Source organism: Haliotis asinina, chromosome 1, assembly GCF_037392515.1.
Source record: "Haliotis asinina isolate JCU_RB_2024 chromosome 1, JCU_Hal_asi_v2, whole genome shotgun sequence".
Taxonomy (NCBI): domain Eukaryota; kingdom Metazoa; phylum Mollusca; class Gastropoda; order Lepetellida; family Haliotidae; genus Haliotis; species Haliotis asinina.
The window spans coordinates 1,890,740-1,914,768 of record NC_090280.1 but is presented as its reverse complement, the minus strand read 5'-3'; the positions used below and the strand labels follow the sequence as shown (position 1 = coordinate 1,914,768).

The 24,029-nt window shown below is 39.5% G+C and overlaps 1 protein-coding gene across 1 annotated transcript; it reads right to left on the bottom strand.

Annotated features, from left to right (window-relative positions):
* Positions 1-754: 754 nt before the first annotated feature.
* LOC137274633 (putative ankyrin repeat protein RF_0381) lies at positions 755-7,986 on the bottom strand. Its single transcript, XM_067808149.1, has 3 exons — positions 7,911-7,986; positions 1,176-3,088; positions 755-871 (listed from the first exon to the last, which is right to left on the bottom strand). The coding sequence occupies exons 1-3, from the start codon at positions 7,984-7,986 to the stop codon at positions 755-757; spliced, it is 2,106 nt and encodes a 701-aa protein (XP_067664250.1).
* Positions 7,987-24,029: the final 16,043 nt, after the last annotated feature.

Sequence of the window (24,029 nt, the reverse complement as noted above, 5' to 3'; positions counted from 1 at the left end):
TATCTCCCAGGTGATGTCATGAACTTGATCACATCACAATGCTATGACATCGGTGCAAAGCAAATCTAATGGCAGTGCTGTGTTAAGAGATGTTCATGTTTCATGGAAAACTGAAGAAGAATTACTTGGGATGATAAATAGAATCTGACCCCCGTGTCCACTGATATTAATTACATCAACACTCGTTGATAAAGGTGAAATGTTCTCGTCAAGTCGTTGTTACTTTGTCAACTCGTGTTGATCTATTTGATATCAATAGACACTTGGTTGAGATTCTCCATACAAATTAATATGCACGGTACCTTATGTTATGCTGCCAGCACACATGTGATTTATCACTGTGTCTTATGACTACAGTGTTTGTCGGGGTTTTTTCGCTAACATTCAGCCTGCATGTCTGCCGCTTGAATGCTGTGGTTTCTTGACGTTCAAACTTACGGTGGCAAATAGTTGGTAAGATGAAGAAGAACAGACGTTATTAATTGTCACCTTTTTCTTGCAACTCAACTTTATATGTATGGAGATTGTGGTTGGATTCGTATTTCGAGAGTACCTTACCTTTCTGGCGGCTGCGTTCTGCAACTGTTTATTGCAGCTGAGAAGTCAATAAAAAAAGTTACACATTGTCACAAGCTGAGTAAAGTATTAGTTGTGAATGCTGGGTATAAAATGGGTGTATGCGTCCCGTGTTCCAGAGAAAACACGTAAGTGTTTTTGGACAGAGTGATAGGAAATATGAAATGGTGTTTGTCCCTTAGGCCGTGAGAGAAAAGCTTGAAGGTTTCACTATGTGCTGCCAGTGCAGGTAGTGTAATATAGGCGTGATCTGGTCAGTCTGGCGAGGCTGAGTGGCCATTCTGGCGGCTGTACTCTGCAAAATTTCATTGTAACTAGGAGTGCGGTTGCAACCTCCAGCTGGTCCATACTAACAGCTCCACCTTGCACTAAAGATACATATTTCATAAATGCTTAGTACGAAATTGACGGAAGTGCCATCTGTTCATATCTGAAGCTTAAAAGTATATTAACACATTCATTTTTGAAATTCTTCTTTCTAAAGCTATCAGAGAACACACTTTTCATATTACTTCTACACGTATAAATCCGGCAGACATGCTCCTCCTTAAGATTTGCGCCCCACTTAATCCATGTTTGTTTTTAACGCTCTCATTTACAATCGATTTTGAAAGGATATGGTTCCCCATATCCACACTCCATTCAGCTCCCAAATGAAGGATGTTGTTATCTTCATTATCTGTCATGGACGCGTTAGCTCCTTTCTTCAACAGTTCATCAAATACAAGTTTATTCCCACGGGCTGCTGCCGCCAGAAGTGGTGTCCTGCCATTTGCCCCCCTTGTGTTGATATCCACAGTGTTATAGGACAGGAGATGTTCAAATGTCTGGACATTGCCATCACAGGCCAAATGGAGGATAGTGTCGTTGTTATCATCTACCAGTGTCAAATCGGCACCATTCTTCACAAGTAAGTCAACCACTGTTTTTTGTCCCCAACGTGCTGCAACCATGGCTGCTGTCAAGCCATTTTTTCCTCTCTTGTTAATGTCGTTGACAATGTCCTTCAGTGTTATGAGATACTTCACTATGTCCACATTTCCTCCAACACAGGCATTCAGAAGAATGTTATCCCCATCGGCATCTACACTTGTCAGATCAGCTCCTTTTCTCACCAGTAAAGCAAACACATCTCCATTTCCCTCAAATGCAGCAAGTAATAATGGCGTCATGCCTTCATCATCTGAAGCGTTGATGTTCACAAAGTCCTGTGTGATGATGTATCTTGCACACTCTTTACGATCATTAGAAACAGCCAAATGTAGAATATTGTATCCGCTTTCATCCGTTGTGGTCATATCTGCTCCGTTAATGCTTAGCATATATAACATCTCTTTCTGTCCCGCTATAACAGCTTCCATCACAGGAGTGGTCTTATCCATGGACCTAACGTTGATGTCCACAATGTCCTTTGTGAGGACATACTTAACAACCTCTATGTTACCCCATAAACAGGCCAGGTGTAGAATGTTGATGCCATCATTATCCACCAGTGCCAGATCAGCTCCTTTCTCTACCAGAAGGTCAAAAACATCGTTGTGTCTCCCACTTGCGGCTATCATTGCTGGAGTGAATCCTTCCGTTGTCTTCCAATTAATATCCAGAATGTTCTGCTTGAGAACATACTTTACTATCTTCATATTCCCTCCTCTGCAAGCCACATGAAGGATATTTTCACCTGTTTCGGGCCGTAACAGAGTAATATTGGCTTCGTTGGAAACAAGCAAACTGAAGACTTCCCAGTGCCCTTTATATGCAGCCAGTAGCACTGGTGTCATCCCGTCAGAACGTCTGCTGTTGATGGAGGAAGCATCCTGTCTAAGAATATACTTAACAATTTCAGCATTGCCACCTCTACTGGCAGCACACAGAATAGTGTCACTGTCATTCTTCAGGGTGAGATCAGCTCCTTTCCTTACCAGTAAATCAAAGACGTCTTTATGTCCGTAGGAGGCTGCATTTATCACCGGTGTGGTGCCTTCATGGTCTCTGCTGTTTATATCCACACGAGTATGACTGAGGACATGTTTAACTATCGTAATACTTCCTCCTGAACAAGCGAAATGCAACATAGTGCGTTTATCGTCAGTCACAAGTAAGAGGTCAGCTCCTTTCCCGACAAGAACACAAAACACGTCTGCATGCCCCCAAAGAGCTGCTGTCATTAATGGCGTCATGTCGTCATCGTCTCTGCTGTTGATATCCACAATATTCTCGTTCAGGATATACTTTACTATGTTGAGGTTTTCCGTTTCACAGGCGATATGTAAAATCGTGCTGTGGTATTCATCGGTTAGAGTCAGATCGGCGCCTTCCTTTCCAAGTAAGTGGAATATATTTTCATACCCATTCATGGCTGCAATCATCACTGGTGGCTTCCCGTTTTGATCTTTAGTGTTGATGTCGGCCAGGCCCCCTGATAAGAGTAGTTTAACCCCGAACTGGTCTCCTTCTGTACAGGCTTTAACTAAAATCGTGTTGGGGGTCAGTAGTTGTGGTCTTTTTTCTTTTTCTGAAAGGCACAATAGCATGAGAAATAAATGCCAGTTTCATTTTATTCATCTTTGACATATTCAGTTGGCACAATGGCAGTTGAAATCGATTTAGAGAATAGCAATGTTTTACCCTGTGCACAACGTAACAAAGTGAGTGAGTGAGTTAATATTTAACGTCACATCGGCAATATTGCAGCCATAGCGTGACGAGAATGATTAATTATAAAAATACAAATGAATTGATAGCACATACAGTGTAAAACCCTGTCAACGAAGGACAGTAAAACTAACTAGAATATCACAGAGTAGAAGGTAAAACTAGTGAATAGACCTAAAACAACGTATCTATAGAGGACAGTACAATATAAAAATGAGCTATAGGTTGCCAACAACTGAAGGTAGATCACCATACTAAGGACCATGGGGACTTACAGTACATTTGCTTCCTGCATGGACCCTAGTTGGATTTACATCATCCCTTCAGCTGTTAGCAATTTAGACTAATCTAGCCATAAAGTAAAAACACACTTATTCTACCATTAAAAACCTGGAAACCTGAAATTTATTCCAAATGTTTTTGGACTTACGTACCCTCTCAGGAGGACAATTATTTTACGGTACTTCAACCCCCTTTGAGGGTAGAGCCACTAACGATTTGAGTTACTATTTTAATCTTCCAATTTTAAAATATTTATCTATTTACAGTTCATTTAACAAATCTAATTCCTTTAAAAATGCAATAATTAAATGGGGACTAATATTGCTAAAAAGATCCTGCACACATTGTGACTTAAAATACTGATCCCTTGTGATGGAATACTCAACACAGTCAAGCAAGACATGCTTAACTGTGATTCTTTCCTCACAAGGGATGCAGAACGGAGGATCCTCACCTTTCAAAAGGTATTCATGAGTATATCTCGTTATGCCACATCGCCGCAAAATGACCTCCTCAAATCTGGACTGACAACCCAAGTGGGTATAACCAATATAAGGTTTTATTTCATGTAATTTATTGATACCCACTTGGGTGCCCCACCTCTTTTGCATCAGATCACGGATATACGCTCTAATTGTAGCTTTATAATCAGAGTATGGAATAAGAAATGGAGTCACAGATTTGCTGAGTGCTGCCTTGGCAGCAAGATCGACCATTGTGTTGCCAGAAATGCCTACATGGCTTGGTAACGAACAAAAGATGATGTCGTATTGGCCAGTAGCAAGATTATTATAAAGTTAAATTATTTCTATTACAAATGGATGTTTACATGACAGGTTTTTAATTGCCTGGAGGCAAGAAAGAGAATCAGAGTAGATAATATACTGTTTATGTATAGGATGCCTTTCAATATATTCAATATATGTTGAGTGCTGCCTTCGCAGCAATGTCAGCCAGTGTATTCCCTGAAATACCTACGTGGCTAGGTAACGAACAAAAGATGATGTCGTATTGGCCAGTAGCAAGATTATTATAAAGTTAAATTATTTCTATTACAAATGGATGTTTACATGACAGGTTTTTAATTGCCTGTCTGTCAATAGGAGAGGTTTTAAAAGAACCAAGACAAAGTCTTAGGGCTTGATGATGGACAGAATCAAGTATTTTGAGGTTGCTTTGATAGACTCCACCATATATGATGGAACCATAATCGAGTTTTGATCGCACAAGGGATCTATATAAGTGAAGGAGGGTAGTCTGATCCCTCCCCATTTTGAACTGGACACAACCTTGAATAAATCGAGAGCCTTCAAGCATTTGGTTTTTAGGGATTTAATATGGGGCACAAAGGTCAAATGTGAATCAAAAGTAAGTCCCAAGAACTTAGCCTCCTTGACAACTTTGATAGCTAGGGGTGCCACTGAGAAATAGTTCTGGGTCTTTATGGGCTTTATATTTACGGCAGAAGTGTATACAATTGGTTTTTGATTTAGAAAATTTGAAGCCATTTTCGAGACACCATTTATCTATTTTGTTTAAGCACAGATGCAGTTGCCGTTCAATAGTATGCATATTTTTACCACGACAAGATATATTAAAATCATCCACAAATAGCGAACCATCTATTGAATCGTTTAAAACTTTTGATAAACTGTTGATCTTGATGCTAAAAAGAGTGACAGACAACATACTGCCTTGTGGAACACCCTGATCCTGATTGTAATGATCAGACAGGGTAGAACCCACACGGACTTGAAATTGTCTTTTACTTAAAAAGTTTGCTATGAATTCAGGCAAACGACCTCGCAAACCGAAATCATGTAAATCTCTTAAAATGCCATATTTCCAGGTTATGTCATATGCTTTCTCAAGATCAAAAAAGATAGACACAGCGTGTTGTTTGTCAATTAGAGCGTTTTTGACAAATGATTCCAAACGCACTAAGTGATCAAGAGTACTTCTGTTTTTACGGAAACCACATTGTATATCTGTTATAAGGTTATTGGTTTCCAAGTACCAAACAAGTCGAGTATTAATCATGCGCTCCATGGTCTTGCAAACACACCTAGTTAGTGAAATGGGTCTATAATTACACAGATCGGTATGATCACGTCCAGGTTTAGGTATGGGCACTACTATGTCGTCACGTCATGAGGGAGGAAATTTACCTGATGCCCAAATATCATCAAAAATAGTCAAAAGAGTTTCTAGGCAGGATTCTGGTAAATGCTTCAGGAGTTGATAATGTATGTTGTCAGGCCCTGTAGCAGTATCATAAGCTTGATTAAGAGCAGTATGAAGCTCATGAATAGAAAATAGTTCGTTATAATCTTCCCCGTTATCTGAATGGAAATTAATAGGTTTCTTTTCTTGTTGTCTTTGATACTGTTGGAATTTCGGCATACAGTTAGAAGAGGAAGAATGTTTAGCAAGCGTTTCACCCAGTTTATTTGCAATATCTGATTTATCAGTTACTAATTGATCTCCATGTTTAAGATGATGGACACTAGATTTTGTACCCTTACCTTTAATTTTCTGTACCATGTTCCACACTTTAGACATGGGCGTTCGAGAATTTATTTTGGAGACATAATTTTTCCAAGATTGGCGTTTATTCAATTTAAAGGTACGCCTCGCTTTAGCATTTAAAATTTTAACTTTATTTAAATTATGGAACATAGGATGGCGACGGAGATACTGTTCTGCTTTCTTTCGTGCCTTCCTAGCTTGTTTGCAGTCATCAGTAAACCACGGTTTACGTATATGTGGATTAGAAGAGGACTTCGGAACACATTCATCAGCTATTTTATGAAGTTCGGTAGAGAAAGAATTTATAGGACCAGGAACATCAAGAAAAACATCCGGTGTTAATTTACTAGAACAAAGATTTCACACCAAGCCCAGTTAGCTTTAGCAAAATTCCATCGTGATGATGGAGAGACATCCGATGGTGTCACAGATTGTAATAAAGTGGGAAAATGATCACTTCCACAGAGGTCATCGTGAACTGACCATTCGAACTCACTTAGCAAATGAGAATCAACCACAGCTAAATCAAGACACGAATACGTTCCAGTTCCTGGATGCAAATATGCAGAAGAACCATCATTGAATATGCATAAGTCATTGTTTAAGAAAAAATCCTCCAAAACTTTACCTTTTGTATTGCTGTCATTGCTACCCCAAAGTGGGTTATGACCATTTAAATCTCTCATGATTATACAGGGTTTCGGGAGTTGGTCATAAAGTGACTGAAGATCATATTGTTGAAGACAATATGACGGTGGGATGTATAAAGAACATAAAGTGAACACGACATTCAATCTCACACGAACTGCAACAGCCTGGAGATGGGTACGAAGAGGGCCAGGGCTATGAATGACACCCTGCCTCACCAAAACAGAAGATCCCCCCAGTTGCTTTATCGCCTGGGGGAGAAAAGTGATGATATGAGTCATATTGTCTTAAATCAATTTTATCTGTGTTTTTGAGGAATGTTTCTTATAGGAGAAGGTTTTAAATCTTGGATCAATAGCTGAAGATCAGATAAATCATTCCGAAGACCTCTACAATTCCACTGTAATAAACTGTCAGGGCAGTTAATGGGGGCATAATAGGAGACTGTGAATGAGGAGGGCCTTTATGCTGCAATGGCAGCGATGGAGAGACCTCCATATCTAGAGATTCGAAGATATTATGAACCTCCAGATGAACAGTCAAGGGTAAAGGCACCTCAATATGTTTGAGGCCCTTTGATTCTTTTTGTTGAGCTTTTGTTTTTCCTTCTTTGTGAGCAGAGTAGTTCGTTTTATCTCAGGTTCAGGCTGACTTTCAGTTTCTGGTATTGTTTCAGCAGACACAGTCGTTTGCGAGGAATATGTGGAATGGGAAGGTGTGACTTCAGCATCTATTTCATAAAGAACCGTCTGTACATCAGATATCCAGTTAATTGACGTTTGACATCCTTGATCAACCTTTGGAAGTGAGGAAGAAACTACAGCAGAGTAAGACACTGCAGAAGTGGAAGAAGAGGACTCCTTTTCTACTATTTTTGGCCTCAGAGAAAGAAACATCTTTAGAATATTTTATGGTGAGAATATTATTTTGTTGCATGTAGCATGGGCATGATTTGGAGAATGACATGTGGTCGCCACTGCAGTTTGCACACTTGATTACATCTGTGCAGTCTGTACCGTCATGTTTCCTACTGCAGCGGGAGCAAACTGGAGAGTTACGGCAAAATTTTCCACCATGTCCAAATTGTTGACATCTGAAACACCCGAGAGGATTTGGGATATATACATCAACTCCAATGTTGAAATACTCGACTTTAATTGATGAAGGTATTTTTGATACTGCAAACGTGAAAAGGTAAGTGTTTGTTTTGATAACTCTCTCACCATCTTTCCTAGTGAACCGTCTCACGTGCGTAACGCCTGGACTCTGCAGCTCTGCTGTATTCTCATCCTCTGACATGTCTGAGAGGCACTTTGCACGGTCATGGACAATACCTCTACATGAATTTAAAGTTTTGTGTACTGAGACAACAATCTCAGTATTTGCAAAATGAAGGGCTTTGAGGAGATTCACAGACTGTTGTCTCCGAGCACATTCCACAAGCAATGAACCAGAGCGGAGACGGGTAACGTTCGTTACGTTGCCACATATGCTCTCAATTGACTTCGAAATTATGAAGGGATTGATTTTGAGGGGTTCACCATCAACACCTGTTACGACTAAAAATCGTGGCCAGTAATCAGTATTGTGTACAGATTCCTCATCCGAAGAAGAAGCAATATCTGCATCAACGTGTCTTCTCTTTGTTTTTGACCGAGAACCAGTTAGTTGTGGGGTAGCCATAATGAAGGAAATATATTCAACAGCCCTGCTCCCCACCCACCATGGAGTGTCAACGCGGACGGTGTTGTAGTGGAAGCCAACTACAGACACCAGGGTTACAGGGATGCTATACTGCAGCAAAATGGACACGGTAGCTATTTTCGCCAAACAAGGTATAAGTCAGGCTGGTTCTGCCCTAGACAGATCCCTTAAGACAAACAGAACCCGGAGGTCAAGATTGCCAGATTGGCCCATGAGCCACCACCTTCTGGCATAGGACTCTAGGCAAGTTATTACACATATAATTTTGCATGGAAAATCGAAATGTTCAAGACCCAGTAACAGAAATGTGCACAAAATAATCACCATGCACAGGGCTTGGCGTGACCAGCCGATTGATAGAACCGGGCCAGTTCTACCACCCGTCTAGGTGAAGTCAGGGCCAAAGTGGTGTGTTGAGCAACAGGAACACGGTTCCAGGCTTCCCTCCTCCACCGACACAGGGCCGCAACCCACGGCAAACGGGTTGGTGGACCAAATATCCCCCCGGGTCTACAACGGGGGTGTCGGCGAGCTCTTGGCGTTACCCAGCACTCACCACGAGGAGGTGGCTCGCCACGGGTGCCTACAACATAACAAAACTACAAATGATGTGAGATTGACCAGCGCAACAAACAATGTTTGCATACCTCTGCGTTGACATTTGTGCATTCGCGTGTAACGTCAAACTGTTAGTTTATACCCGTGAGGATCTGTTTGCTAGCATTCATGAACTTGTTAATAGATAATGGGTCATGTTGTTCAAGCACGGGTGGAATAAGGCGACAAAAGTGTTTATATTCCTTGTTCAAAAATCGTAGGGTAATTACTTATTTTGGTCCCTGATCAAAATAACACATTTAAAGGTCACATATACTCTAGTAGGGTACAAATGCAAAATCAATTGCTGACATCGTTATAAATGAAGCCCCGCTATTAAAACTGCTCATTTCCATCTGTAATTACCTTGAATCGACCTTTTTGACAACAGTGCACAATTCTCAGCCGCAAACGAAATTTCAACCAATCAGAGCGACGCATCTCCGTAACTTAATAGTAGGTATAGAAATGAGTGAGTGAGTGAGTGAGTTAATATTTAACGTCACATCGGCAGTATTGCAGCCATATCGTGACGAGAGCATTCTTAAAAAAGGAATGTATGTGATAAAAACCTGTCGACAAAGGACAGTAAAACATCTAGAGTATCACAATAAGAATTAAAACTAGCGTGAAAAGTTAAAGCTAATATCCCTATTCAGACAATACAATATAAAAACAGGCTATATAGATCACCAAGAACTGAAGGTAGATCACCATACTAGGGGCCATGTTGACTTACAGTACTTCTGCTACCTACATGGTCCCCAGATGGATTTACACCATCCCCTCAGCCGCTGGTGATTGCATGCAAGATTAGCCACAAATTAAAATGACAGAAATACTACGGCTAAAAAAGATGGAAGATCAAATTTGACTTCAAATGTGTTGGGACTTACGAACCCTCTCAGGACAATAATTTTACAGTGCTTTAACCCCCCTCGAGGATACATCCACTAACACTAACACAAGTTACTAAAATATTTATCTATTTACAATTCTTTCAGCAAATCTAATCTTTTAAAAGTGCACTAATTAAATGAGAGTGAGAGAGTGAGTTAATATTTAACGTCACATCGGCAATATCTTAGCCATATCGTGACGAAAACATTTAACAGACAGTAAAACAACTAGGATATAAATATAATATATATATATAATATAGAATATAAAACTAGTAACTATACCTAAAACAATTTATCTATACAGGACAATACAATGTAAAAATGGGCTATAGATTGCTAACAACTGAAGGTAGATCACCATTCTAGGGACCATGGGGACTTATAGTACTTTTGCTACCTGCATGGACCCTAGCTGGATTTACATCATTCCCTCAGCCGTCAGTAATGATCAGACAGGGTAGACCCCACTCTGACTTGAAATTGTCTGCCTTCTAAAAACTGTGATATAAAAAGGTGTAAACGTGAGTGAGTGAGTGAGTGAGTGAGTTAATATTTAACGTCACATCGGCAATATTTCAGCCATATCGTGACGAGAACATTTCTATATTGAAATGAAATATGTATACATTATAAACACCTGTCGTCAAAGGACAGTAAAACAACTAGAATATCACAGTTACAATTAAAACTAGTGTGCAGAGTTAAAACAAATACCACTATTTGGACAATACAATATAAAATACGGGCTGTAGATCGCCAACAACTGAAGGTAGATCACCATACTAGGGACCATGGGGACTTACATTACTTTTGCAAATTGCATGGACCCTAGCTGGATTTACACCATCCCCTCAGCCGTTGGTGATTGTAGGAAAATGTAGCCATACAATAAAAAGACGCATATTCTACGATTAAAAACCTGGAAATTCAGAATTGACTTTGACTGTTTGAGGACTTACGTACCCTCTCAGGAGGACAATAATTTTACAATACTTCAACCCCCTTTGAGGGTACAGCTACTAACAATTCTAGTTACAAATCTAAACAACCAATAATTAAAATACATCTATTTACAGAACACGTTATTCAAAATTCTACCAAAAAATCAATTTCTTTTAAAAAACCAACGATTAAATGAGTAAAAAGATCCTTTACAGTTTTGACATTACAATATTTATCCCTTGTGATGGAGAATTCGACACAGTCAAGCAGAATATGCTTGACCGTGACTCTCTCATCACAAGGGATACAAAACGGAGGATCCTCACCTTTCAATAGGTATGCATGAGTATATCGTGTGTGGCCAATACGACATCGTCTTAAAATAACCTCTTCAAATCTGGACTGACAGCCCAAGTAGGTGTAACCAATATACGGTTTTATTTTATGTAATTTATTTATACCTACTTGGGTGTCCCACTTCTGCATCAGATCACGGGTGTAAGTTCTAATGCTAGCTTTGTAATCAGTGTAAGGAATAAGAAGTCGTGTCATAGATTTGTTGAGTGCTGCCTTGGCAGCAAGATCAGCCATTGCGTTACCGGAAATACCTACGTGGCTGGGTAACCAACAGAATACGATGTCGTACTGGCCAGTAGCAAGATTATTATACAATTCAATAATTTCTATTAAAAGTGTTTGTTTACAAGAAATGTTTTTAATCGCCTGAAGGCAAGAAAGAGAGTCTGAATAGATTATATATTGTTTACGTCTACGGTGTCTCTGAATATACCTAAGAGCTGTCAATATGGCGTTTGCTTCTGCAGTAAAAATAGAACTGTTATCTGGAATTCTAGAAGATATTGTTCTGGATCCAATGACAGTAGCACAAGCCACTGCGCCACCGTCCTTGGATCCATCCGTAAATAAGGGTTTGTAATTACTATATTTATCTTTTAATTGATGATATTCTTGTTTATATTGCAGGTCATTTGTTTCTGATTTTTTAAATGATGTTAATGTTAGGTCAACTTGTGGCCTAACCAATTGCCGAGGAGAAGAAAGAAGACGGAAAGGAGCTATGGTTTCCAGCTCAATGCCGGCCGAAGAAAGAAAGGGTTTAATTCTGTGTCCGAGAGGTGGGACAAGAGAACACTTTTTGTTGTATAAATCCTCGTAGAGAGGACTGAAAACACAGTTATATGCCGGGTTAGATTTGTTAGAGTAAATTTTTGTAGCATATTGTAAAGATAATTTTACACGTCGCTGAGTGAGAGATGGCTCATCTGCCTCGACATAGAGACTGTCAATGGGAAACGTTCGAAAAGATCCAAGACATAATCTTAGACCTTGATGATGGATAGAATCTAACATTTTGAGACTACTTTTACAGGCTCCACCATATACAATGGAACCATAGTCAAGTTTGGAGCGAATGAGTATAAGTGAAGTAGGGTGGTTTGATCGCCTCCCCATTTTGAATTGGAAACAACTTTTAACAAGTCGAGTGCCTTCAAACATTTAACTGTAAGGGATTTAATATGTGGCAAGAATGTCAAGTGGGAGTCAAATATAAGCCCCAGAAACTTGGCCTCTTTAACAACTTTAATAGGTGTGCCGTTTAGATACAGTTCAGGGTCCTTATGTGGTTTGTATTTACGGCAGGAATGTATACAGTTAGTTTTGGACTTCGAAAATTTAAAGCCGTTTTCCAAACACCATTTATTTATCTTGTTCAGACACAACTGCATTTGCCGTTCAATAGTATGCATGTTTTTACCTCGACATGAAATGTTAAAATCATCCACAAAAAGTGATCCATCAATTGAATCGTTTAAAACCTTTGATAAACTGTTTATCTTGATGCTAAAAAGTGTAACAGACAAAATACTGCCTTGTGGTATACCCTGATCCTGACTGTAATGATCAGACAGGGTAGAACCCACATGGACTTGAAACTGTCTATCATTTAAAAAGTTGGCAATAAATTCAGGCAATCGGCCTCGCAATCCGAAGTCATGTAAATCTTTTAAAATCCCATGTTTCCAAGTGGTGTCATATGCTTTTTCTAGATCAAAAAAGATCGACACTGCATGTTGTTTATTAATTATGGCATTCTTAACAAAAGATTCCAACTACGTGATCGACTGTACTTCTGTTTTTGCGAAAACCGCACTGAATATCTGTTATTAGGTTATTTGTTTCCAAGTACCAGACAAGTCGATTATTTATCATGCGTTCCATGGTCTTGCAAACAGAGCTAGTAAGTGAAATTGGCCTATAATTGGAAGGGTCCGGATGATCACGTCCAGGTTTAGGAAGGGGAACAACGGTAACATCACGCCACGACGAAGGAAATTGTTCAGATGTCCAAATATTATCAAAAATATGTAACAGCGTCTCTAAGCATGTATCTGGCAAGTGCTTCAGGAGTTGATAATGTATGTTATCAGCTCCTGAAGCAGTATCATGAGCCTGATCAAGAGCAGTATGAAGCTCATGTAACGAAAAAGTTTCATTATAGTCTTCCCCATTATCTGAATTAAAGTTAATAGTTTTCTTTTCTTGCTGTTTTTGATATTTTTGGAACTTAGGTTCATAATTTGACGAGGAAGAATGTTTTGCCAAACTTTCAGCAAGTTTATTAGCAATATCGGTTTCATTAGTTAATAACTGGTTTCCATCTTTAAGGTGGTGAATACTAGATTTGGAGCCCTTACCTTTGATTTTTTGGATCATATTCCAGACTTTACATATTGGTGTACGTGAATTAATGTTTGATACATATCGTTGCCAAGACTGGCGTTTGCTTTGTTTAAAAGTACGCCGTGCTTTAGCATTTACAATCTTAAATTTATTCAAATTATGCACCATGGGGTGTCGACGGAAATAGTGTTCTGACTTTTTCCGTTCCTTTCTAGCTTGTTTACATTGATCGTTGAACCATGGTTTGCGAATATGTGGAACTGCAGAGGACTTTGGTATACACTCATGAGCAATAACATTCATTTCATCACAAAAACGTTGAATAGCATCAGGAACATTATCAAAATGTTCAGGTTTAAGCCTGTCAACACACAGAGTTTCATGTAAACGCCAGTTAGCCTTTTTGAAGTTCCATCTTGATGATGGAGGAACATCAGATGGATTCACAGGTTTGGGAAATGTTGGGAAATGGTCACTCCCACAGAGGTCATCATGAACTGACCATTCAAATTCATTTAGAAGGCTTGAATCACAAACTGATAAATCAAAGGCTGAATATGTTCCTGTGCCAGGATGTAGATATGTGTTCGACCCATCATTGAAAATACATAAATCATTTTCGGAACAGAACTCCTCTAGTATTTTACCTTTAGCATTTGTAGTTGTACCACCCCAGAGTGGGTTGTGGCCATTTACGTCTCCCATAATAACACAGGGTTTCGGGAGTTGGTTATACAAATTTTGAAGTTCGGTCTTCTGAAGTGTTGAAGACGGTGAGATATATAAAGAGCATAGTGTGAGTGCAACGTGTAAAGTAAGTCTCACGGCAACAGCCTGGAGAACAGTGTTAAGAATAATAGGGCTCTGAATAATATTCTGGTTTATAAGGATAGAAGCTCCTCCAGTGGCCCTCTGGCCCGGGGGTGAAAAAGAAAAGTAAGCATTGAAATGGCGTAGGTCAAAAGTATCCGTCTGCTTTAAATATGTCTCCTGCAGACAGACCGCTGATGGAATAAAGTCCTGGATCAATAGCTGTAAATCAATGAAATTATTTTTTAGCCCTCTGCAGTTCCACTGTATGATATTATAAGAAGAAACTATCTTTTGGGGGGATTTATTGGGGATCTACCCCGCACTCTTTTGGAGGGCGACAAGCTATGTGCCCTAGAATGGACGTTTTCAGAAACATAAGAATGAAGATTTTTATGGATATCAACTTCTTTATGAGAGAACACAACGTTTCGGAGTTAATGCTTACTCCTTCATCAGGTTTTCAGAAACGTCCATGTCTTCAAGAGACCCATATTTGTCGAACAATTGAATTTTCTTTTGTGACCCTTTTGGAGCTCTGCCTCTTTGTTGTTTTGAAGCATCAGGCTTAGGCTTCGGTTTACTTTTAACAGTGTGTTGACTATCAGCTGTTGGTTCAGACTTTGAATGTGACTGAGATGATGATGATTTGTGATCAGAAGAAGACTTGGATGTACTAGGAACTGATTCCTCAGTCTGTGATGATATAACAGGGTATAGCATCTGTGGAGAGTTGCAATTTACCTAAGCCAAGGTAGTTTGGCAGCCTATTGATGATTTTGTTCTTTTAGAGCTAGACTCAGATGGTGTTTTTGCTACTGTAGCATAACTTTCGTGAAGATCTGATCTCTGTACCAGTTTTTTTTGTCTCAGAAAAGGAGATATTTTGAGGAAACTTTATTCTGTTAACTCCATTTGCTCTTTCCAAATAGGACACTGTTTAGAAAATGACGAATGATCGCCTGAGCAGTTGGTGCATTTTTTAAAATCACTGTCACAATCTTCTGTTGTGTGTGTTTTCTCACCACAGTGAGCACACACAACAGACAATGTGCAAGTGTTCACACCATGTCCATATTTCTGGCATTTAAAACACCGCAAAGGGTTGGGGATGTACAAATCAACGTTAACATTGCAGTAACCTGCCTTGATTAATTTGGGTGCATTTGGTGGAGAGAACGAAAACAGGTACGTGTTAGTTGGAACAACCTCATTATTCTTTCAGCTTGAAAATCGTTTTACATCTATCATTCCTTGATTCTTCATTTCCTATAAAATGTCAAACTCAGTCATATCTGCAAATAGACGGTCTCGATCTCTTACAATTCCTTTACTGGTGTTCAGAGTTCTATGTGCAGACACCTTAACCGGAACTCCAACAAACATTTCAGTGGACAGCAGATTGGTTGCTTGTTGTTTTCTATTACATTCAAGCAACAGAGATCCTGAACGCAGGCGTTTCACATCTTTAATTTCTCCTGCTATTCCGTGGATACCTTTTGATATAGCAAACGGATTCAGTTTTAATGGAGTTTGATCAAGAGTCTCAAGAAGTAGGAAACGTGGCCAATAATCAACAGATTTGGAAGGTCGCTGTTCATCATAATCAATATCAAGAGGACGTTTCGTGTTTTTGTTTGGGGTTTCATATTCCATGCTAAGTGGTAATGATTCGTCATCCGAGCTCCCTACCCACCACGGAGTATCACAAGGACAATGCTAAAAACAAGCGTATCTCCAGCTTGCAGCACAAAGGATACCCGGATGATATACTCAAGCAGAAAAAAATTAAAAGATTAATAGTTCCACCAGATTGGCCCATGAGCCACCGCCTTCTGGGCATACGACTCTAGGCAAAAACATCCATAAAATGATGGGTTTGAACTAACAATTTCAAAATAGCCAAGCATGAAAAATCAAAGCAACAGTTTTATAAATTTTGAGCATTACATAGTTGTAGCTCAGTGCTTAGCGTGACCAGCCGATTGATATAACTGGGTCAGTTCTACCACCCGTCTAGGTGAAGACAATGCTAAAGCAAGCGGGCCTCCAGCTTGCAACACCAAGGATACTCGGATGATATACTCAAGTAGAATAATCTTAAAGTAGTTACTCTACCAGATTGGCCCATGAGCCACCGCCTTCTGGGCATACGACTCTAGGCAAATTACAAAACAACATAATTCAAAATCAAAGATGTTTCAGAAGCCAATAAATCCAAGACCAAAATTTCAATTTCAAATCATATTTGTGCAATGATATATTTATAATCTATGCACAGGGCTTGGCATGACCAGCCGATTGGTTGAACCGGGCCCATTCAACCACCCGTCTAGGTGAAGTAAGGGCCGAAGTGGTGTGTTGAGCAATAGGAGCAAAATGGTTCAGTCTCCTACTGCCCTCAACCACCAGACTACCGTCCTCCACCGACACGGGACGCAACCCACGGCAAACAGGTTGCCCAATTTAGTCGCCTCTTACGACAAGCAATGGGGTGCTGTGGACACATTCTGTCCCGGGTCCACACGGGAGAAGAGCACTTAGCGTTACCCAGCACCCACTACGAGGAGGTGGCTCTTCATGGGTGCCTATTCAATAGTGTCTCTAAACAGGATTCCGGTAAGTGTTTCAGGAGTTGATAATGAATGTTATCAGCTCCTGTAGCAGTATCGTGAGATTGTTCAAGAGCAGTATGAAGCTCATGAATAGAAAATATTTCATTATAATCTTCCCCATTATCTGAATGAAAATTGATTTTGTTCTTTTCCTGCTGTTTTTGATATTGTTGAAATTTGGGAACATAATTAGACAAGGAAGAGTGTTGGGCAAGAGTTTCTCCCAGTTTGTTTGCAATATCAGATTTATCTGTTAACAACTGATCCCCAGTTTTGAGATGATGTATGGTTGATTTGGTACCTTTACCTTTTATTCTCTGGATCATGTTCCATACCTTGGACATCGGCGTTCGGGAATTTATTTTCGAAACATATTTTTGCCACGACTGGCGTTTGTTTTGCTTAACTGTGCGCCTTGCTTTAGCATTTAACACTTTATATTTATTTAAATTATGCACCATTGGGTGGCGGCGGAAATAATGTTCAGCTTTTTTCCGTGCTTTCCTAGCTTGATTACATTCATTAGTAAACCATCGTTTACGTATGTGTGGATTTATACAGGACTTAGGAATACATTCATCGGCTATTTTGTTGAGCTCATCAGAGAATAATTCGACTGAATCAGGAACATCAATAAAACAATCAGGAATTAATGTGTACTTGCAAAATAGTTTGAGTGAGTGAGTGAGTTAAAATTTACCGTCACATCGGCAATATCTCAGCCATATCGTGACGGGAACGTAACATTAAAATGGAAGATATGAGTATTACAAAAACCTGACGACGAAGGACAGCAAAACAACTAGAACATCACAGAAAAGAATGTAAAACTAGTAGCTATGCCTAAAACAATTTATCTATAGAGGACAATACAATATAAAACTGGGCTATAGATTGCCAACAACTGAAGGTAGATCACCATACTAGGGACCATGGGGACTTACAGTGCTTTTGCTACCTTCATGGACCCTAGCTGGATTTACATCATCCCTTCAGCCATCAGCAATTTCGGAAATCTAGCCATACAATAAAAAAAACAACACTTATAATACGATTAAAAAACCTGGAAATTTAGAATTTACTTTGAATGTTTGTGGGCTTACGTACCCTCTCAGGAGGACAATAGTTTTACAGTACTTCAACCCCCTTTGAGGATACAGCCACTAACAATTCTAGTTACGAATCTAAACTACCAATTATTAAAATACATATATCTACAGAATCGCAGTCCTCAACTTTCTACCATGAAATCAATTTCCTTTAAAAAACCAATGATTAAATGAGAACTAACAGTTGTAAAAAGATCCTTGATAGTTTTGACATTGAAATACTTTTCCCTTGTGATGGAGAATTCAACACAGTCAAGCAGAATATGCTTGACCGTAACTCTCTCATCACAAGGGATACAAGGGTATATCTTGTATGGCCAATACGACATCGTCGCATGATTACCTCTTCAAATCTGGACTGACAACCCAAGTGGGTATAACCAATGTAGGGTTTTATTTCATGTAGTTTATTTATACCTACTTGGGTGTCCCACTTCTTCTGCATCAGATCACGGATGTAAGTTCTAATGCTCGCTTTGTAATCAGAGTATGGAATAAGAAGTGGTGTCACAGATTTGTTGAGTGCTGCCATGGCAGCAAGATCGGCCATTGCGTTGCCGGAACTACCTACGTGGCTGGGTAACCAACAAAAGACGATGTCGTATTGGCCAGTGGCAAGATCGTTATACAATTCAATAATTTCAATTAAAAGTGGATGTTTACAAGAGATATTTTTAATAGCCTGAAGGCAAGAAAGAGAGTCGGAATAGATTATATATTGTTTACGTTTAGGGTGTCTTTGAATATATTTAAGAGCTGTTAGTATGGCGTTAGCTTCAGCTGTAAAAATAGAACTGTTATTTGGTAATCGAGAAGATATTGTTCTGGATCCAATGACAGTGGCAGAAGCCACTGCGCCACCGTCCTTGGACCCATCTGTAAATAAGGATTTATAATTGCCATATTTATGTTTCAGTTGATTATATTCTTGTTTATACTGTAACTCATTCGTTTCTGATTTTTTAAAAGTCGTTAATGTTAGGTCAACTTGTGGCCTAACCAACTGCCAAGGAGGAGAAGAAAGAACACGGGAAGGAGCTATGTTTTCCAGCTCAATGCTGGCAGCAGAAATAAGTGGTTTTATTCTTAAACCAAGAGGCGGAACAAGAGAAAATTTCTTATTGTATAAATCCTCTTACAGAGGATTGAAAACACAGTTATGTGCAGGGTTTGATTCATTTGAATATAGTTTTGTTACATACTGTAAAGCTAATTTTATACGGTGCTGCTCAAGAGAAGGTTCATCAGCCTCAAAATACAGGCTGTCAACAGGTGAAGTTCTAAAGGAGCCAAGACAAAGTCTTAGACCTTGATGATGGACTGAATCTAATAGTTTTAAGTTACTTTTGCAGGCTCCACCATAGACAATGGAGCCATAGTCAAGTTTTGTACGCACGAGAGATCGATATAGATGGAGAAGGGTAGCTTGATCCCCTCCCCATTTAGAATTTGGAGCCACTTTTAACAAGTCAAGTGCTTTCAGGCATTTAGTTTTAAGTGATTTAATATGTGGTAAAAACGTTAAATGTGAATCAAAGATTAGACCCAAGAACTTGGCTTCCTTCACAACTTTAATGGCCGTCCCATCTAGAGATAGTTCAGGGTCTTTATGTGGTTTGTATTTTCGACAAAAATGTATGCAGTTACTTTTCGATTTAGAAAATTTAAAGCCGTTTTCAAGACACCATTTATTAATTTGTTGAAACACAACTGCAATTGCCGTTCAATGGTATGCATATTTTTACCACGACAAGAAATCTTAAAATCATCCACAAATAATGATCCATCAATTGCAGCGTTTACAACTTTAGATAAACTGTTGATCTTGATGCTAAAAAGAGTGACAGACAAAATACTGCCTTGTGGAACACCCTGATCCTGATTGTAATGATCAGACAGGGTAGAACCCACACGGACCTGGAATTGTCTGTTATTTAAAAACTTGGCTATAAATTCAGGCAAACGACCTCGCAAACCGAAGTCATGTAAATCTCGTAAAATGCCATGTTTCCAAGTTGTCATATGCTTTTTCAAGATCAAAAAAGATAGACACAGCGTGTTGTTTGTTAATTAGTGCGTTTTTGACAAATGATTCCAAACGCACTAAGTGATCGACAGTACTTCTGTTTTTACGGAAACCACATTGTATATCAGTTGTCAGGTTATTTGTTTCCAAGTACCAAACTAGTCGATTATTTATCATGCGTTCCATGGTCTTGCAAACACAGCTAGTTAACGAAATCGGACGATAATTAGATGGATCCGTATGATCACGTCCAGGTTTAGGTATTGGTACTACTATAGCGTCATGCTATGAAGAAGGAAATTTTACCTGAAGTCCAAATATCATCAAATATTGATAAGAGCGTCTCTAAACAGGATTCTGGTAAATGCTTCAGGAGTTGATAATGTATGTCATCAGCTCCTGTAGCAGTATCATGAGCTTGATCAAGAGCAGTATGGAGTTCATGAATAGAAAACGTTTCATTATAATCTTCCCCGTTATCAGAATTGAAATTAATAGTTTTCTTTTCTTGTTGTTTTTGATACTGCTGGAATTTAGGTAAATAATTAGAGGAGGAAGAGTGTTTAGCGAGGGTTTCGCCCAGTTTATTTGCGATATCTGATTTATCCGTAAGTAACTGATCTCCATGTTTAAGATGATGGACAGTGGATTTAGTACCTTTACCTTTAATTTTCTGGACCATGTTCCATACCTTGGACATAGGTGTCCGAGAATTTATTTTAGATACATAATTTTGCCAAGATTGGTGTTTGTTCTCTTTGAAAGTACGCCGTGCTCTAGCATTTAAAATTTTAAATTTATTTAAATTATGCACCATAGGATGGCGACGGAAATAATGTTCTGCTTTTTTCCTTGCCTTCCTAGCTTGTTTGCACTCATCGTTGAACCATGGTTTTCGAATATGTAGAACTGCAGAGGACTTTGGTATACACTCATCAGCTATGGAGTTCAATTCATCAGAAAAGCATTTAATAGCATCGGGAACGTCAATAAAACGTTCGGGTTTAAGTTTTTCAGCACACCGTGTTTCATATAAAGTCCAGTTAGCCTTTTCAACATTCCGCCTTGATGATGGAAGAACATCAGATGGAGTTACAGCTTTTAATATAGTAGGAAAATAATCACTTCCACAGAGGTCATCGTGGACTGACCATTCGAATTCATTAAGTAGTTCGGAATTTGTCAATGACAAGTCAAGAGCAGAATAAGTCCCTTTACCAGGGTGTAAATAAGTGTTGGAACCATCATTACAAATACATAAATCATTGTCAGAACAAAAGTCCTCCAACGATTTACCTTTAGTGTTTGTAGTTACACTACCCCAGAGTGGGTTGTGCCGATTTAAATCTCCCATTATAATACAGGGCTTCGGGAACTGATCATATAGAGTCTGAAGATCGGTTTTGGCAAACGCCGAAGACGGCGAAATATAAAGAGAGCACAGTGTAAACGCTACATGTAAAGTAATTCTTACTGCAACAGCCTGCATATTAGTAACAAACGAAACAGGGCTTTGAATAACATTTTGTCTGACTAGAACGGATGATCCGCCAGTGGCTCTATCACCCGGAGGTGAAAAACAATGAGAAGCATTAAAATGACGAAGGTCAAATGTATCTGTTTGTTTTAAATATGTCTCTTGGAGACGTATCACTGAAGGTGTAACGTCTTGGACTAATAGTTGTAATTCATGTAAGTTAGTCCTCAATCCTCTGCACTTCCACTGTACAATATTATTGGAATAAACTATCTTTTAGGGGGATTTATTGGGGATCTACCCCGCACTCTTTTGGAGGGCGACAAGCTATGTGCCCTAGAATGGACGTTTTCTGAAACGTCCATGTCTTCAAGAGACTCGTATTTATTAAATAATTAAACTTTATTTTGTGACCCCTTGGGAGCTCTGCCACTTTGTTGTTTTGAAGCATCAGGCTTTGGCTTCGGTTTACCTTTCACCGTTTGTCGATTATCAGCTGTTGATTGAGACTTTGAATCTGACTGAGATGATGATGATTGGAGATCAGAAGACGACTTTGAGGTACTAGGAAGTGATTCCTCAGTCTGTGATGACATAGCAGGGTACAAAAGCTGTGGAGAATCACAATTTACCCAAGTGAAAGTAGTTTGGCAGCCTGTGGTTGATGGTGTTTTAGAGCTAGAACCCGATGATGTTTTTGCTATTGTAGCATAACTTTCTGGAAGATCAGATGTTTTTACAAGTTTTTTTTGCTTCAGAGAAAGAGATATTTTGTGTAAATTTGAGTTTGTTTATCTCCAGTTGTTCTTTCCAAATTGGACACTGTTTAGAAAATGAAGAATGGTCGCCTGAGCAGTTGGTGCATTTTTTTTTAAAATCACTGTCCCAATCTTCTGTTGTGTGTGTCTTCTCACCACAGTGAGCACACACAACAGACAATGTGCAAGTACTAACACCATGACCAAACTTCTGGCATTTAAAACACCTTAATGGATTGGGTATATAAGTGTCTACATTGATGTGACAATAGCCTGCCTTTACTGATCTGGTAGCTGTTAGGGAGGAAAATGAAAAGAGGTAGGTATTAGTCTGAATGGTCTCCTGGTTTTTACGTGTTGTGAAACGCTTAACATATGTGACCCCTTGATCTTTCATTTCTGAAACAATATCAAATTCAGACATGTCGGCGAATAATCCATCTCTATCCCTGACGATTCCTTTACTTGTGTTAAGTGTCCAATGCGGAGATACTGATACTGGAATGCCGACGAATGTGGTGGTAGACATCAGGTTAGTAGTCTGTTGTCTTCTGTTGCACTCAACGAGCAACGCACCTGAACGCAAACGTCTGATATTTTTTACGTCACCAGCAATTCCTTGTATGCCTTTCTGTATCGCAAAAGGGTTCAGCTTTAGTCTGCTGTTATCTTGAGTCTCAATCACGACAAAACGTGGCCAGTAATCAATGGAAGTGGACAGTCATTGGTCGTTATCATCTGGATCATTGTCAAGTGGACGTTTTTTCTTTGTAATGGGGATTTGAGAAGCCATGGTTATGGTTGAATAGTTCATCATCCGAGCTCCCCACCCACCACGGAGTATCACAAGGACAATGCTAAAAACAAGCGGGTCTCCGGCTTGCAGCACCAAGGATACTCGGAAGATATACTCCAGCAGAAAAATTAAAGGATTAATAATTCCACCAGATTGGCCCATGAACCACCGCCGACTCTAGCCAATAATAAACAGTAACGTTTTCAAATTCTGTTTCGAAATTCGCCAAGGCTAGAAAATATAAACATACAATTCTCAAAGTTTTGTGCAACACTACAGAGTTGTAGCACAGGGCTTGGCGTGACCAGCCGATTGATAGAATCGGGCCGATTCTACCACCCGTCTAGGTGAAGTCAGGGCCAAAGTGGTGTGTTGGGCAATGGAACGAAGTTTAAAGCCCCAGTGCCCTCAACCACCAGGATCCCGTCCTCCACCGACACGGTACGCAACCCACGGCAAACGGGTTGGTGGACTAAATATCACCCCGGGTCCACTACGGGGGTGTCGGCGAGCTCTTGGCGTTACCCAGCACCCACCACGAGGAGGTGGCTCGCCACGGGTGCCGCAAAGTAGTTTGAACAAAGGCCAGTTAGCTTTACTGAAGTTCCATCTTGAGGATGGAGGGATATCACCTGGAGCTATTGCCTGAAGAATGGTCGGAAAATGATCACTGCCACACAGATCATTGTGAACTGACCATTCGAATTCATTTAAGAGATCTGCATCAGTGAGTGACAAATCAAGAGAAGAATATGTACCTGTACCAGGATGTAAGTACGTTTTCGAATTATTGTTGAATAGACATAGTTCATTGTTTGAAAGAAAATCTTCTAATATCCTCCCATTTCTGTTTGTATCAGAACTACCACAAAGTGGATTATGGCCGTTAAAGTCACCCATAAT